Source organism: Accipiter gentilis, chromosome 11 (assembly GCF_929443795.1).
Source record: "Accipiter gentilis chromosome 11, bAccGen1.1, whole genome shotgun sequence".
Taxonomy (NCBI): Eukaryota; Metazoa; Chordata; class Aves; order Accipitriformes; family Accipitridae; genus Astur; species Astur gentilis.
In genome coordinates, this window is record NC_064890.1 from 30307100 (window position 1) to 30320347 (window position 13248).

Here is a 13248-nt window from a genome sequence, read left to right on the forward strand (position 1 = left end):
AGAAGGTCCAGCTATGCAGGCTTTAGCATCTTTATTACATAAACCCCCCCATTGTCCCTACAACAGGCAGTTCTCAGTTACTGGCACGTTTCAGTCCTCTAGAACTGAGGGCAGAGCTGAGGGTAGTTTTCAACATGAGGAAAACAGGGCAGCTGGAATGGCTACTGTAAGACAAGGGACAAGGTGTTTTGCAGTACCAGAACTAGAAAATATTTGACCATTACAAAACTGCTAAGTGAACAGTAGGCTGTTGTGCAGAGCATATGCAAATATGATACACCTTCAAAACACAGCAAGGTAGAGTTTCATGTAGCATCTACTAAAGCATTGAAGACCAACCCAACCACATGCCAGAATGGGCAACTAAAACCCATCTGTTTCAACCTTTAGGTTTTGCTAGTGTTCCACCTTTTCATTCATGTAGTAATCACTTCTACACAGAAAGCAAGCAGTGAGAAACATCTTTATTCCAAAACTTAAAACATCCAATTTCAGAATATGAGAATCTTGTTTTTATTTTACATTGAAGCAAGTACTTGTCACTCACTACTTCACTGTTAGTGAAGGTAATTGAACTTCATAGTCCCCTTCAGGATAAAGTCATACCATGTAGAAATTTCTTTGTCCACCTGCCACTGAAGAGTTTTAAAAGTTACTAAAATAACTTCACATGGACAAGTTCATCTTTTCATATTAGCACATTCTTACCAAAACACTTGGTCAATGAATTTAATTTACTTTTACATAAAGCAAGGAATCCAATCTGACACACAGCATTTGACTACAGTTATCCAGCCCATTGAACAGTTCAGTTACAGTATATTCAACCTTTGGCGCAAGTTGCATCTAATGCAAGTCTTATAATGTATCCCTGCACCCAATCTTGCATCTATCTATATACAGTGTATATGCAACTAAGCAACAACATGCATTATATTTACAGATTTTATACAATATCCCTGTGCACAAGTGCAAACTGTGACTACAGAAATTAAAAAATTCATTTAAAGGTTACAAATCTATTTTAGTTATGAAAATTGAACCCCATGGAAAAGGAGATCTAGAAAAATTCCCCCACGTCTGCTCTTTTATCACGACATTTACTTCTAGCCTTTGTCCGAGCCTTGAATGCTGCAGAGTTGTACAAGTGCTACAAAATAAAAGGAAAAATTAATCACAGATGTTCAAAAAGCTTATGTCCCCTTTAGAGAGTTTTTTTAATGTTAAGAAACAGCTGAAAATATCTTTTTATTAATCTTTGGAGTAAATTGGTAGGCTTTCTGAAATTTATAGTAGAGTATCTTTGCACCAGATGGTGATGCATTTTAATATATATACATATTTAAAAGAAACTTGGACTGTATAAGAAAGGCTGAGCTAGGAGCAATTGCAGAAGCCAGTCAGTTGAACATCACACAGACACAATGTTGATTAAGTTTGCCCCCTGGATTACACTTGGTAGCACCATTCCTCAAATTGTTGGTACACATGATTAGTACATTCACAACCAACGGAACAAATTCATCCTCCTAGCGTCCGTCTCACACTGGAGAGAGTTTGGGATACTGACTTTATAAAGACTCAGTTTCTATGGCTTCTTGTAGGTCCCTACTAAAAACCTACGGCTCTCATAAGGGCCTGAGTTTCACATGTATGGAGCATGAATCTCATACCAATCAGCAACCATGTCAACCAACCTTCAGACCCTCTTGGGAGAAAAACAGTAGCAGACACATGCACAGTAGAAAATCTAAAATAAGAGCTCAAAACAACGCATACAAGCAAGGCTTGGTTTCCTTCAGAACAACATGGGGCTCTGTTAGAACTAAAGTGATGAGTTTAAAGATGGTGGCCTCTAAAGTGCATGTTTGGAATACCATTTAATTCAGAAGTATAGTGTATGAAGTAAAGAAAATACATGAAGGGGCAATAACCTACCCTTTCAAAACGGGATATCTTCATTGTTTTCAGAGTTGCAGCATCTAGCATTACTGGTGGACCAAGCTCAAACACATTCCGAAGAAAGTCATTTGACTAAACAAGAAACACATCAAATGATCAGTTTCTCCTTTGATTATCGAGTCTCCAAAGATGACTACTGTTAAATATCAAGTATTCTAGTAAGAAATAGTAGCAGTTTGACATAAATCTTAGTATCTTTTGCAATTAAGCCAGGGAACACTTCTTCCTTTAATCACAATAAGGCTAAGAACTAAAACTGCCCTGTTGAGAAGACACAAACAGCTACCCCCCCACCTTGACATTTTTGTTCCAGCAAATTAGACACTGTTCTGTTACATGCCCTACACAAGATCAGGCAGCTGGACCGAGATCTGTATGGTTTCACAACACAACAATTTTAAAATATCTGGCTGTAAAATTAGTATTTGGAAAAGTTGAAAAAGCTGCTACATGCCTGGGCTCCCTCAGTCACATAGAAATGCAACTGACAATGCCCTGAAGATTTTAATGCCATGATTATCACAGCAATTTGGGAGCATATACTCCCGAGCTAGAGTTCCTGCTTCTGCTACGTATCTAAACAGATGACTAGTGAACAAGTAGTTCCTCCAACAGAGATAAGGACTTATCCCTTCCTTTTTGGAATGCTGTCATCATTGGCCTGCAAGTTGTGTTCATTATTTTTTACTAAAATTTTCCATTCCTTTTTACAGGCTTGAACAGGAAGGGTTGGAGGAATGCAGCTTTATAGCAGCCAGATGACTACACCACTCTGCTGAAAGAGGGCATAAGGATTCAGAAAAAACCCTGAAGCTAAGAAGATGCTCACAGCTTGAATCTCTTACTTGTTGGAAGTCTTCTAACTGCTAACCCAGCACACCCAGGCTACAACTCCAAAGCAGCTCACCCTGACAGTTCTAGCTCACTGTAGTTCATTTTTTAAGTGCTGCCTTTTAACACTTCTAACGAAGGCCCATCATTTCACCAAGTTCTACTCACGATTTCATAGTTCAGACTGAATGACTACAAAGAAACCAGAGAGGGAACAACAGTCTGAGCATCTATCAAACAGCAGCTCACCTGCAAATGATATTGCATCCCCGATCCCAGAATCTCCTTGAAGGTATCGTAAGTTTGTTTTTTAACCCAGCAGTCAATATACATGCGCTCAGGTCCAAACTTAACCATCTCTGTAGGAAAGTCACGCTCCTATCCAAAATTAAAGGGAACAATATATATAATTTTAATTTAAACAGTCTTTTGTATTAGGAATTGTATATGTCTCAATGAACTTTATTTTCATTAATAAATTTGGCACACCAAAACCTTCCAAATAATATTGCATATGCTAAAGATTGTATTTTTTTCTAAACTGATGCACACCTAAAAAGTTGAATCTCATGTAAGACTTGAAGCTGACATTCTTCCAAGTCAGAAAGCATTTAAAACACCCACAACACAACTTTCATCTTTAAAATAACTAAGAATTGGACTTATCTCCAGAAAAACCAGTTTGAGTACAGGAGTCACCTTTCAGTCAGTTTGTAAGCCTCATTTAGCCCCCACCTTTCAAGTGTAGCAAGCTACATTTGTGACAATGGAATGTAACAAGCCCTAGTGACTCAGATTCTTCTACAGGCAGAATCTCAAAGGTGACTTCAAATCACTTCAAAGCCTTCTCCTTAGCTTCCGAGATGTTTAACCATTCCAAATGTCAACTAATATTTAGTTGGTCTTACCCATACAGCACTGTAAAAAGTAATTATCTGACAAAAAATCTAGTTCAAGAGGTGTAAGATAACAAATAATCCATTAAAGTGATAGAAGTTTGACATTTGTCTTCAAGGCTTTACTCAGAAGTTATGTCACTAACCAAGTATTTTAAGAGTTCTGCTTTGTGTATTGTTCTCAATCTGGATATGGAAAACCAGAAGATTATAGCACAACAATTAGGACAACTGCCCCCCATACACAAACACTTCTTTGACAGAGGTGCCATTTGGAAATGTATATCTTACTAAGTTGCTTTTTGTTTACTATGCAAAACAGTTCAGTAAGAGATTTTACAATAAACCTTTTCACAGAATTCAGAACACTAATTTGCATGTACTACAAGTTTTCTGTGAAAAAAATCTGCTCATGGTATAAAATAAAAAGAATTTAGTATTTACAGTGCAATTTTTAGCATTCTTTACAGGGGAAAAAACCCCCACAACCCTCTTCAATGTGGAAGTCAAGTCTGGAACAAAATAAGCAAAGTTTAACTTTCCTTGCTCTACATTTCAAAAAAAGCAGTTTTATTTTGTGTAAGTGATCAGAATTTGAAATTTCATTTAAGCTAATTTTTTCCTGTTGCTTTTACTGAAACAGTAATTCTATTTAATAATAAAACAATTTTCATTAAATTGTATACTACATAGTTACAATCCAGACATTCAAAGCAAGACAAAACAATCACCTCAACAGCTCGTAGAACATCTCTGAAGACAGATCGCTGCTTTCTTTTATCTACTTTGGCTCGGTGCTTGTTTCCATCAGTAGCCAGAGCTCTTAGTTTCTCTGTCAGAAGCTCCATATCTTCATAAAAGAAATCCTAGTAAAAAAAAGTGGGGGTTTTTGTTTTGGTTTGGTTTTCTGGGTATTTTGTTTGTTTCTTTTTTTTTAGTTTCTGGCCTTAACATCTTTTCCTGCAAATAGGAAAATGGTTCTCTCCAAATTCTGGGCATGTAGACCTCTACAACCTGTTACTTAAAGAGACAGAGATGGCACTAACTTCCTGTAGTTCCTTCTGCAGTGTTTAAGCCAGTAAGAACAAAGTCACAGCATCCAGTTTACCCAAGAAGGACGCTATCAAACTCTGTTTTGGTAGTTAGAGCTACATGACACTGTACAGCTCCTTCAACGTGTTTATATACCTGTCAATCTGTTCTGCTCCATAATTCCAAGGGGCTCAAACTGCCTAACTGATCTGTTGAACCTGGCTGCCGGTCCTGTCGACAAGCTGAGGGCACTTTCAGGTTATTAGCACAGAAGTCATGCTGCTGGAGATGGATCGTGAGACACCATTAGACTGACAGTACAGAATATATTTAGTCCTTAGTCTCGTATGGGGTGGAAAATTATAAAACAGTTTTTAAAAAATGCTTAACAAAACACTCCAAGTAAACATTAATGCATAATTGTTTAGCAGGAAATATTTTCTCCCCTCCATTTGCTAATTCAGTCGTAGTTTACCTGGATTAGTAAGAATGTATGTAAACTTATGTAAAAACAAGTTTTTGTGGTTTTTTTAATCTGTCAACTGACTAGGCTGAGTTTACTGCATGCTTTTTAAAAGAAACTGGTCAAAGGCAAAACATGGTAATAAGCATTTTTAATCTGCACTGATTGTTAAGGATCCAAAGAGTAATTTGTAATGATTAAAAGGGCATTTCCTCAATGGAACAGAAGTTTTTAATGAATATAGTCTCATTTGTTAATGCATTTTAAAGATTTTAGTTACTTGCAGTCAGTTTGACCAAATAAAGGATCAAGCTCCAGTCTCTCTTTTTCTTTCAAAGTTGGTTTCCTAGTGGGCACAGAAAGCTGGGAGGGGACACAGCTAGGGCAGCCGACCCAAAGTGTCCATTCCATACCATGTGACATCACGCCCAGTATATAAACTGGGGGGAGTTGGCCTGGGGGGGGGGGCAGATTGCTGCTCAGGAACTAACTGGGCATTGGTCAGTGAGTGGTGAGCAATTGCATTGTGCATCACTTGTATATTCCAATCTTTTTATTATTACTATTGTCATTTTATTAGTGTTATCACTATTAGTTTCTTATTTTCTGTTCTATTAAACTGTTCTTATCTCAACCCACAACTTTTCTTTTTCTGATTCTCTCCTCCACCCCACTGGGTGAAGGGGAGTGAGTGAGCAGCTGTGGTGCTTAGGTGCTAGCTGGGGTTAAACCACAACAGTTGGCTTCCATAACAAGAGACTCAAATCCCTCCTGTTTGCCATTATATAGAAGTCTCAGCATATTGTTTCAGATTATGCAGTGTTAGTGTACCATGCATCGTGACTCAATTGGAGTTATCTTTTCACTTTGGACAGTGTTCTGGCAAAGCTTGGCAGCCTTGACCAAGCTAGGCGCCATTCAGGCAGCTCTTCCAAACTGTGCTATGGTAAGTGAAAACTGTTTCCTTCAGTGCTGTCAAGAAAACAGTTCAGAAATTAATAAGGCATATTGAGGAATGTAAAGGCAAGTTTAGCTCTGTGTGATGTAATACCGAGAAGCTTGCACCTAATCCAACGCAAAAGCAAACCCCAAGAAATCTCACCAAATGTAGCAATGCCGGTATCTGTGCAAAATTTGTACAAATCCTTTCAAAATCTGCCCCCTTAAACTGACTAACTAGTCCCCAACTGACTAAAATAGTCACAAATGCTGTGAAACCATCATGCAATACTAGTTATTCTTCTCAAGGTACCTAAATAAGGATACTGAAAATGCAATACTAGAAGTTAACATGGTTTCTACTGAAGGATAGATTTTTAGCTGTGAGCAGAATTGTGCAGGTTGTGAATCACTGTAACTTGTCTGCATAAGTATCTAATGAGCGTTCCCACTACAGTAAACAATACTGTTTTATCCTGGAATCTCTCTAGGAATTTTTTCTTAAAGCTGGTGTGGGATTTATATTTTAAAGCTTGCACACTACATTTCTAGTTGCTCTTCAGTACTGTTTGATGTGTTTTGTTATATTGGTCCTGTTCTGCAGTATGGAAATTAGTGTAAAAAATGATAGCTAAATTGCTGTGAATTATTGCTACACCCACTTAGACTGGGGCAGATTCAATACAAAGAACACAACCCAGTGAATTCCCTGCCACTTGTTGAGATCCAGGGTGCTACGCAACACAGGTTAAATAATTTGCCTTGTCATCATCTACTTACAGCATCTGTTTCACGTGCCAGTTCAAACAGAAGAGCTAGTGTTTCTCCAGCAGCTATTCTCATGTTGAGGTCATCACAAGACAGGAGACTTGGAAGTTTATGCAAGTGCCTAAGGAGTAAGTCACATTTCATTAAGATCTGCATTTTGTTGACACTGCTTCACTGCATATAAAAACAGTCATTACAAATTTTGTTTTCCAATAAAGATACTCACATTTCAATTTTCTTCTTCACTTCATTCATTGGACAAATGGTCAACAACAGTGTCCATGCTAAGAGAGCACTGATGTGAAGCACAGTATTATGGGTACTTGATACACCATTAGTGTCTCTATCTCGCTGATAGGCCTTTGTGAAGATGTTTTCCAGGCATTCCATAGTAGAGTACAGCTCCTGAACAGGGGAAAAAAAGATCATGAAAGCAGATTAAGATCCACACATTTTCATATCGCCAAATTATATACATAAAAAAGTATTTTTTATCCTCACCGTAATGTCATCAGTGACAATGAAACAGCAAATCCCTAAGCAGGTTGCACACTAGACATAAAAGAAAAAAAAAGTCAGCATTTGACATTAATGTTACCATTGACAAAACCTCTGAAATTCAGCACCTGGAGCAATTGAGACTTGAGATTAAGACCTTAGCAGAGTAGAAGTCTTCAACACTGTTTAATTCAGCTACCTTGTAAAAGTTAGCTCTCAGTCCCCTCTACTGTCAGCATTTTACAATATATGCTACTTAAAAGCTTTAACTACTCATGCTGTATTATCTAATATAGCTTACAAAGCTGCTCCAAAAAGCTACATGTAGCACTCCTTTCACCCAATTATTTTAAATCCCACCAGAATTCACTAGCAGAAATTATGTTGATAAACAGTAATGGACATGTGATATGCATACACAGCTATGGGAAGCATTTTGCCCCTCTCTGCCCACTATTACAACTAAATGTCATGAAAACACTGGACTTCAAGAGCCTTTCTTGGCACTTTCCAACTTTTACTGCAAGGTCCTACACGTCTTCCCTATTCCCCGTATTCAACTCAGTCTCCTCTTACAAAGAGTAAGAAAAGTGCTTGAAAGCGATGCCTGCACTAACCACACAGGCCTCAAAACTACACTTAAACAGGACAAGCTTTAAGGGCTTTTGTTTGTTTGTAGAAGCAACTGCCATTGAACTAATACAAGCACCTCTTCCAGCTGACAGTATCTATTGTAACACAGCTTGTGTAAAATAGGAGAAGTAGCCAGCTATGTAATGATAAAGGCAAGTTGGAAAATACTAGTTAAAACTCTGAAGCTTAAAAAAAACCCTTTTGGCAAGAGCTTTAGACTCTCTTCAGTCAATATTTCAAGTATACCGCTGATGTATAGATGAGATGACTGGGTGAAAAACTTAAAATATTTTTGGTAGTATGAATGCACCATGTAGTTCTAGGTCTGCTATATATAGTTTTATCATACATAAGTATATTTTACATTCCTCTGCTGTTAAAGTTAGAATTAATACAGGAAGAAGGATACATCAGTCAGTGGGAAAACTTTCTTTTTTTTCTATAGGACTTCAACATCCACCCTCAGAACTGCAGTTAAGACGACTACGACTTGACAAGAGTACTTTAAGGAAGTTCCTAGGCTGAAGAGAATGACCTTCAACCTTTAGGTGGAACTTTTCAAACCAGTGAAAACTGCTATGCATCATTCAGAGCACACGTCAACATCATGAGTTCACACTAGTGTAGTAACCTTTAGTTCTGGATTACACAATAGTGAGTTGGTCAAAAACTACCCTCTGTCCCTTCCTGGCAAATAAACATTTTATACTTACAGCCTGTCTGGCTTGGACACTGGCTGTTCCATCACAGACAATCTTCTTCAGAACTGGACCAAGGGTCTTAAAAATCTCTTCACTTTCAATTCCTGACCCCATCTGCACACACAGAAGACATGCCAGTCCGGCAGCTGCACACTGTTCGTCGCTCTTACCTAGAGATTAACATGCTACGATGAGTAATCACCTTGTGCATTGCTTCCTTTAAAGATCATTAGTCTGAAAACTTGCAAGTGGAAATTCAGAAACCAACAGAAGATAATTTTAGTTAATTTTCTAGGTCAGTTAAAGTATAACATCTAAATTCAAAAAAGTAATGTTGTTAACAACTAAATTAAGCACTCTATAAAGTACTAGAGAAGCCTCACAGTCTTAATTCCTTTTAAACAATAAGCTATTTCATGGGGATTATTGCTTTCTAATAGCAAGCATGTTAATTACCTTTCTTTATGCAGCGTTCAATGCTATCAGTTAGTGTCATTCTCCTTTCCATGATAAATTCATATAGTATTTTAGAAGAAAAAGCACTTTTCAGACTTTCAAGAGCTGCTTGTCTTGTCTTTGCACTGTTAGAAGAGAGAAGGAAGACCTCCTGAAATCAGCACACATCCGTTAAAGCTCAGCCTTTATTTTTATGGTAGTTTCTATTTGTCTGCGCCCAATAGAAGATTAACCCACAGCAGCACCATGAAGTACAAAATGCTATGAATTGCCTCCTTCCTCAAGGATAGAGAAACTTAGGTTGGAGATAAGAGTTCACAGTAGTACACCACGCTAGAAATAAAGTCACTCTATTTCAAGCTACTAGGAAAGGAAAGTCTGACTCTCACATATCCAAAAACTTGGTGGAGGTAGAAAGATCTTTTCAGATGCACAAGAAAAGCAAGTCCTCCCCAGCATGAAATAACTGTAATTTCAGTAAGCATATAAAAGAGTTTGATGCATATTTCCCTTCTCATATCAGAGAAAGCCAGAAAACCAGGATGAATGTGTTTCTTCAAAGCATACTATACCTCTTGTCCAATGTAAGATCAATAAATCCCTTCAATTTGTATTCTAAGTCTTCTTGAGTGGCTTCTTCATCAACTTCAGGCCCTAATCCAAAGGAAATAATTTAGTCCTACTGATACACACTTTATTAGCAGACACAGTAGTATCCAACACTTAACATTTTTAATACTAGTAAGAAAGCAGTTTAACATAGACAATAGCTACAGAATTGTTTGGTGTTACAGCAAGAGAATGGTGTTAAGCCTACTGCATCGAACTGTCCCTTAAAATACTTTTATAATAATTGATCTATTGATACATCTGTGCTGTTTCTATACCTGCTTCTTACACGTGCCAAGACATGCACTTTACAATTCTTACTCTCTCCAAAGTTAGCATTGTATAATTCTAACAGAAAGAAGCCCAATAGTTTTGTGGGAGGATAATGAAACCTGGAATACATTCTTACCAAACAAAACGATAGCCACTAGATTAACAATTATATAACATTTAACAGAATGTCATTATTGTGCTACTGCTACTTACAGTCTAGTACTTAAGCTCTTAAGTCAGCTCACGGTTTATGTTTTTAAAAAGATAAGTATAAGTGAAAGAATATACCATCCTCAGTGAAGCTAGCAGGATCGCTGAAGCCACTGCAGTGGCTCATAGTTTCAATTGAAGCATCTTCATCACTAAAAGGCTGCACATTTCTGGGCTGACCACCTTAAGGAAAGATGAATACAATAGTTTGTTCATTTTTCATATGCAAAAGGAAAATCTGAACACTGAAAGTAGGATTTAACCCTCCCAACAGATTCACTCTCCCTGACCCAGCCACAGAAAGCACATTTCTTTCCTCTGCTAGGTCTTTTACTCCCAGCTGTTCTGAAGACTGAGTTGGCTCTGTTCTGGAAGATCATTTGTGAATGGTGGGGAAGAGCCCACCTAGTTTTCTAAGTATCAGTAGAACTCCTGACTCCGGATTTAGGATCCTTCTACAGTCAACTTCAAGTTAATGCAATTTCCTGCGACTGTGCTTTAAAAGTAGCTCTATATTAATTTAACTGTTAGGACAAGCTACCTAAAGGAATCACCATACAATCTTAATTTTTCAATTTTGAGGTACTTCAAGGCAGGGTAAGTTATACATTGAGGCAAACATACATTACCCAGTTCAATGCAGGATTTACAGGATTAAGTATAGTATGTGCAGCATCAGCAATGTCCAACCCTATTTCAGTACTGAATGACAAATATGAGCCAGAACATCAAATGCGTCAACAGGGGAAAAAAGTTTTCCCTCTCAGGATCAAGAAGGCCTTGGCTCAGGAACTTCAGTCTTTTTGAAGAAAGGAGTATTATTTTCACCAGTGTTCATTTCCACAACTTTTCGTAACTGTATCTTATTCTTACAGCATTAGGAGTTGGAGGAGTTTGATCTGATAATACTGTAATTTCTACTGCTGTCTTATCCTAGCCCTTACTTTGCATCTACTAACGTTGATTAGCAAAAGAATAGTTTTACTGTTACGTCTCCAACAGTTCCCAAATGTCATTTAAAGAACTCAGAATTCTGCTCTTCCGCCTCGTTTTTTGTAGTACAGTTAATTCTAAATTATTTAAGGCGGCAGCATGCAGTGCTTGCCCACTTCAGGCAGGCTTCCTGACTACCAAGACCCCCCCCAAAAGCATTTTTATCCAGGCAGAATCAACCTTGATTTGATAGCTGTCCAAGTGCTTTTCCAGTAAAGTTAAATTCATCCTTTAGAGGTGTTGCAGCTCTGAGCTGCAAACCATCTGCTTGTATCACTGACCATAACCCTTGATGTTTCCTATAGTTACAGGGGAGAAGCACTAGCCAATGTGCAGACCAAGAAACTTGGAAGCTCAGAGTTCTGGCACAGCCACCTTCTTGCCTCTGGTGATGTCAAGCAGGGAAGTTCAAAGGGAGAAGTGGCAAGAATGACTGCCAGCCCTTCACAAACTAAAATAAAAGCAGCTGCAGAAAGAGCCAGTGAACTGCTCACTTCCTGAACGTCTGATACTTAGAGAGACAGACTCTGCTCACAGCTATGGCAGCCTGAAGTGAAATTTCTCACCCCACAAAATCTCCATTCGGCCCAGGCATCAGCACCGCAGCCACACACATCCCGGATCGGTAGGAAGACTTGTTTACCTTCTAACACCCTCCTTCAGGCCAAGAAGGCTTGTGGGTTTTTTGGGTTTTTTTAAAGGCACTGCAGCCTTTCGGAGCACAATACGCCGACGTACAGCCACACCAGCCACCGGACTGACAGCAGCAGCCGTCCCCGTGTCGTCCCCCCCGCCCCGGGAAGGGCCCAGGCCGGTACAGCGGCGGCTCTACGTGTCGGCGACGCGCCCCAGCGCCATTCACGCCGCTGGGCCCGGCCTCCCCCGCCGCGGCCAGGCTCCCCGCGCTGCCCCGGGGCCAGCGGCTGCCCTCAGGGCGCTGCTCGCCGCCGCCGCCGCCAGGCACGGCCGCCGCCTCCCCGGGGCCGCCCGCGCCGCCGGGCGCATGCGCGCAGAGGCCGTGAGGTGGCGGTTTCAGGGCCGGCTCCGGTCAGCCCGGCGGCGGCGCCGCCCGGGCCGGGCCCGGGCCCAGGCCCGGCTGCGGCTCCCTCCCGCCCAGCGGGGAGCTCCGCGGCCGCGCCCGTCCGCCCTGCCGCTTCCTCACTAAGCCCCAAAAGGGCGCCGGGGAGCAGCCGGCCCGGCCGCCCCGCGGCCTCTCTCGTCGGCCAAGGCCTTCCCGCCCGCCCCGGCGGCTCGTCGGGTGAACTCCGCGCCCCGCCCGCCCGCTCCGGAGCCCCCCCCCCCCCGGCCGCGCTCACCGGCTCCGCGCTGGTGGTTGCTCCCCCGCTTCTTAGGCTTGGGCATGGTCGCAGCGGCGCTCGGCTCGGCTCGGCTCCGCTCCCGCGGCCCCTCTCCGGGTCTCGGTCTCTCCGCTCCCCCCCCGCCCGGGAATCAGCGACAATCAGCCGATGGAAGAGCAGGATGGCTTTTTACTCCAACGCGTCTGCGAGGCCGACTTCCCGGGCCGGGGCAGCGGAGGTGATTGGCGAAAGCAGGCGGAGGACGAACCGGCGGCGAAGGCAGAAATCCCCGTGGAGGCCCGTGAGCGGAGTCGATGCATCTTTCTCCTCTCAGACACCCGGGGCTAAAGGCGCGGAGGGGGCGCCGGCGCCGCTTTTATAGCCCGCCGGCCTGCGGGGGCGGGGCCGCGCGCGACGCGCCGTTGCCGCCAGCCAATGGCCGGGCGCGGCGGCGGCGAGCGGGAGCCCTCTGACGCGGCAGCGCCGCTGCCCAGTGGCGGGGGGGGGAAGGGGGCGGGGATGTCGCCGCCGGCGCCGCCGCCACCGCCACCGCCTCCGCCTCGCGCGCCCTCTGCCGTTGGCGCGGCTGGCGGCGGGAAACGGGCGGCGGGTTTCGTGAGGGGAAGGGCGGGCCGCGGGTTTCGTGAGGGGAAAGGCGGCGGGTTTCGTGAGGGGAAGAAGGGCCG

At 42.0% G+C, this 13248-nt stretch overlaps 1 protein-coding gene across 1 annotated transcript; it reads right to left on the reverse strand.

The window, feature by feature from the left end:
- Window positions 1-449: 449 nt before the first annotated feature.
- On the reverse strand, window positions 450-12925 carry IFRD1 (interferon related developmental regulator 1). Its single transcript, XM_049814225.1, has 12 exons — window positions 12581-12925; window positions 10350-10454; window positions 9752-9833; window positions 9180-9304; window positions 8736-8893; window positions 7393-7443; window positions 7118-7296; window positions 6904-7012; window positions 4421-4555; window positions 3043-3171; window positions 1939-2034; window positions 450-1150 (listed from the first exon to the last, which is right to left on the reverse strand). The coding sequence occupies exons 1-12, from the start codon at window positions 12624-12626 to the stop codon at window positions 1061-1063; spliced, it is 1305 nt and encodes a 434-aa protein (XP_049670182.1). The 5' UTR covers window positions 12627-12925; the 3' UTR covers window positions 450-1060.
- Between the last annotated feature and the right edge of the window lie 323 nt (window positions 12926-13248).